Source organism: Amblyomma americanum, chromosome 5, assembly GCF_052857255.1.
Source record: "Amblyomma americanum isolate KBUSLIRL-KWMA chromosome 5, ASM5285725v1, whole genome shotgun sequence".
Classification (NCBI taxonomy): domain Eukaryota; kingdom Metazoa; phylum Arthropoda; class Arachnida; order Ixodida; family Ixodidae; genus Amblyomma; species Amblyomma americanum.
The window spans coordinates 16,964,669-16,968,847 of record NC_135501.1 but is presented as its reverse complement, the minus strand read 5'-3'; the positions used below and the strand labels follow the sequence as shown (position 1 = coordinate 16,968,847).

The following is a 4,179-nucleotide window of genomic DNA, read 5'->3' as shown; positions in this document are numbered from 1 at the left end:
GTTGATTGATGAATTCGAAGTTGTTATATTCGAGTACGATTTTCGACAGTATTTATAAAACACGTGGAGCAGGGGAGCATCAAATCACTGATCGAAGCGTATGAACAAAACAGAAAGGAGGAATCCCCTGCTGCACGTGTATTAGATATGTTGTTCACAGCAATATCTTGCATGAAGCTGCAGGGAAGAGAAAAGTCGATGAGACGTAGCCAGTTGTACTTGAGCCGTCTACATCGAAGGATTCACCACCGATCCTCTCACCAGGTTTCGTGAAGCTTGCGCTTTATCGTGCCGGTTTACCACTGTCCTTCTTGCTAGTGAAGCGATTATTTTTTTAATGTTCTCTTTTTGCCCCATTTGCCATCTGCCATTTTTGATCGTGCCATCTTCTGGGCAAGTACTGCGTTTGAGGTTCGAAAAAGATGCATAAGCGATCACGACCTATGCAAACAATAACAAAGACGAAACACGCTACAAGAGCACCGCTAGCTGCATATCTGCATATCGCGCGCACACGTGCGACTGATTTTCGCTGACGATCGGCCGCTCCCGCTGTATTCAATTAGCTGTGTCGCCAGATCGTCTGTCGCGAGGCGCTTTCGCTGTGCCCGCATGACCGCTTGTCTTGACCTTCCAGGGGAATTGCGCGTTGCTCGCGCGCGGCTTAGCCCGAAGCCGGTAAACCGGCTGGCCACCGCCACATCTGGACCTGGTTTGACTCAAATTAGTCTCAGCCGCGTCTTGTTCGGTTCGGGCGCGAACAATACGCGAGATTCAAAGCGCTCGGCCGTCTCTGTCTCTATGGGGGGGGGGGGGGGGGGGCACTTAACCCCAAGGGCGCTCCTTTTCAGCACCACCCCGCCGTCGCCCGCCTCCGATTGAACAGGCGGGGGGTTCAAAGGAAAGCTGCCGCGGAGAGGCCGGGCAGCTCGTCCTAATGACAGCGCAGAACATGCGTCACTGACAGCCCCCTTCCTTTCGCCGTCTTGTCCATCGTGCGTCGCGCCGAGCCCGACAAAGAAAAGGCCGTCAACCCCCCCCCCCCCTTCCTCTTCTGAATCGGGGGGCGGAAATTCCGCAAATAGTTTCCCAGAGGCATCCTGTTTTTTTTTTTTCATGGGGTCAAGGAAGGTGGCCCAAGCAGTGCGAGGTAACGTTCTCTGTTCATTCTAGAGAAGCAAGCTTACACTGAAAAATTAAACCTTGTCTTTCTCTTCCAAATGCAATTAACTAGGAGTCCTGTCCAAAACCATTTCAGGTTGTTATGTGGGCACCCCCAACCTTTTTTATTTCCGTGTAACTCCAGCACTTCTTCACCTTTGTCATTGTAGCCGCTATTGTTCAAGTACCATGCAACATCTTGTTATTAGCACTTGCTAATTCATGCCTTCTGCAGGGTTTAAAGGACCTTTTTAATTGGAAATGAGAGCATGTGCACAGGGTGGAAAGCGCGTGATCTGCCAGGAAACACTAAAGCGGCCCCGAGAAGGGATCTTTATTAAGGATGCCAGCCATCTTGGGCCTCTCCACTTGGCAACGACGACAAAGCGTGTGCGGTCCCTATGGTTAGGCCCCAGCTGTGGAAGCCATCCTCGGACACGACCATGACCTTCGACATCTGATGTTTTTATTTAAAAACACAGGGACCAAAGTCGTGCTGTATGCAGTGCGATCGCCATGTGGTTCCATAATAATCCTCCTAGCCCGGCTCTTTGGACGGATTCAGGAAACGACTGATAAGAACAAAAGTAACGAGCAAACAAAGGTGCGCTGCATAAAAGTTAGAACGTAAAGAGACGAAGGCACGCTGCGCTAATGCTGTAGCGAGGTCTAACATGTAAAATTTCGCGGCTGGCGTCGATTTCTACAAAGCGCGAGTAGTGCCTACGGAAATAAACAAAGGCGCACTGGAGATGGGTAAGTCTGTATACAAGCACGAGTTTTTGTCTCTACCAGCGATTTACTAGCTCACACCGCGCGATTTTGATGTCTGGCGTCGATTTCGACAGAGAGGGAATACGGGCACGAAACGGGACGCTCGCGATCTGCCAGGAAACAATGAGGTGGCCCTAAAAAGGGCCGTTTGCAGGAGCACTTCGACTGCGACCTGCAGCGGCGTGGCGGCGCGGTGAGCAGTAGGCCCAGCAGTGGTCCGTCTTGTGCCCTTTGGCTCCGCACCGACGACACCGGTGCACGACGTACACCTCTCCTGGTCTTTCCCTTGAAGCCGACGCTATCCCTGGTCCGTAGATCTTGACGAGGGCCGCGACGATAATCTTTGACATCTGGTCGATGCCCCGGTCTCTCGCCACGTGATATCGGTCTGCGGCAAACAAGGACAGCATCAGCTTGCCAGAAGCATCCAGGAAACGATGCTGCAAAAAAAGTTACGTTACAAGCGCCGCAATTTGGTGAGTTCTGCTCGAGAAAACTTGCGAAAATGTTGTTCAACCCTTACCTCGGGGTTGAGAATGTGCACGCCCGACAAGCGCTTCAGCGTGGCTGACAGACGGCGGTTCAGCTGGCGACGCCGGCGGTCCTCAAATTGCGCCTTACGTGGCACATCGAAATGGCGTGGCAAGACTTTGAAGACCAGCACAACACTGGCCACGTTCTCCTGCAGCAGCAAAACGAGGTCCTGGAATGCGCAAGACATGTAGGTAAGCGGTACAGCACTTCATGAAGCGAAATTTGAGATAAAATGCCTACCTTTATGTGGCTGGCGATTTCTCGCGGGTCATCCCCTCTGTCGAGATCGTTGCCGCCAACATATAGGACAACAAAACCGGCGTGGCGAAAGCATGTCTCTCGAATCATTTCAGCTAGGCTGATTGCGTCGTGGCCGCTAAAGCTGAAAGTGCATGTTCTCACTAACGGCGAAAGCCGTAAGCGAGAACTGCACAGAAATTTCAGCTGGCTGTCGCCGACGAGCGCACCACGCAAAAAAGCCATACCTGGACAGCTCCCGAAACGCCCCCGTCGCCGCCTAGGTTCACGAAGCGAATGCCCGCGCACCACGCAAGCACGGCGGACGGCCGGACCTAGCGATTCCCTAGGCCGCCTAGGGACAGGCCGAGAGAGGCGCGGCGACCCCACATCCGGTTGAGAACGAGGGCGAAGCAGAAAAACGTCACGAAGAAGCGCATCCCATCGACCAATCAGCGTTTCCAGCCCACCTGCACCCAAACGCTTCTTTGCCGCCTGCGCTCACGAAGAGAATGCCCGCGGACCACGCACGCCCGGCGGCCGGCCGGCCGGCCCTAGCGATTCCCTAGGCCCTCTAGGGACATGCCGAGAGAGGCGCGGCGACCCCACATCAGGTTGAGAACGAGAGTGAAGCGAAAAAACGTCACGCAGGCACGCATCCCACCGACCAATCGGCGTTTCCAGCTTACCGACCCGCAAGCGCTTCTGACAGCAACCACCGGCCGTTCGTCAGAGGGCGCCTGCGCCGCGCGTCCCACCGCTGACAATTCCGAGAAGGGGGCTAGGAGGACAAGGAGGAAAAAGGTTAATCTAGCAGCACTTTTTGCTGGGCTAGTTGGTCCATTCTGACAATAGTAAAAACAGCGCTAAAGAAGAAGCCGGAAGGCGAAACGAGGAAGTGACAGGAAAGAGCGCTGACTGACAACTGAATTTATTGAGCGAAACTCGCGCAATATATAGGAAGGCAGTGGCAAAGATAGTCAGATGCAGTCAACGTCACATGATGCAAAGAGCCAAAAAGCGATAAAAAACAAAACAAGGTGATAAAGCCAACAGTGAACTGAATCTCTAAAGGGGTGGTAACAAAAACGAAACTACACTCAATGACTATACACAGTTAATGTCACATGGTGTAAAGAGCCATAAAAGCGATAAAACCACAACAGGGTGAAAAGGCTAAAAGTCCGCAGAAACTCAAAGGGATGGTAACAAAAACTACATGTTGACTTGAGCGCTCACTTGAAAAAGGCACTGGCTCTAATCTAGCGCTTCACTGCAAGGAGTGTAAATGCATGCCTCGTTTACGCGAAACTGCAGTTCTTGATAGGAGTAGAGATAGTGTAGCCCGGGAATTGAAGGAAGCTTTCTTTATAAAAAGAAAGGGCTTGGAATGTGTCAGTGACGCGTCTAAATCCTTGTACGGAAGTGAACTTGCCTTTTTGGAACAACATTGCTAAAATTTTTATTGCTAAC

The 4,179-nt window shown here is 52.2% G+C and overlaps 1 protein-coding gene across 1 annotated transcript; it reads right to left on the bottom strand.

Moving 5' to 3' along the window:
* Nucleotides 1-1,258: 1,258 nt before the first annotated feature.
* Nucleotides 1,259-2,768, bottom strand: LOC144134586 (uncharacterized). Its single transcript, XM_077667475.1, has 2 exons — nucleotides 2,459-2,768; nucleotides 1,259-2,375 (listed from the first exon to the last, which is right to left on the bottom strand). The coding sequence occupies exons 1-2, from the start codon at nucleotides 2,654-2,656 to the stop codon at nucleotides 2,070-2,072; spliced, it is 504 nt and encodes a 167-aa protein (XP_077523601.1). The 5' UTR covers nucleotides 2,657-2,768; the 3' UTR covers nucleotides 1,259-2,069.
* Nucleotides 2,769-4,179: the final 1,411 nt, after the last annotated feature.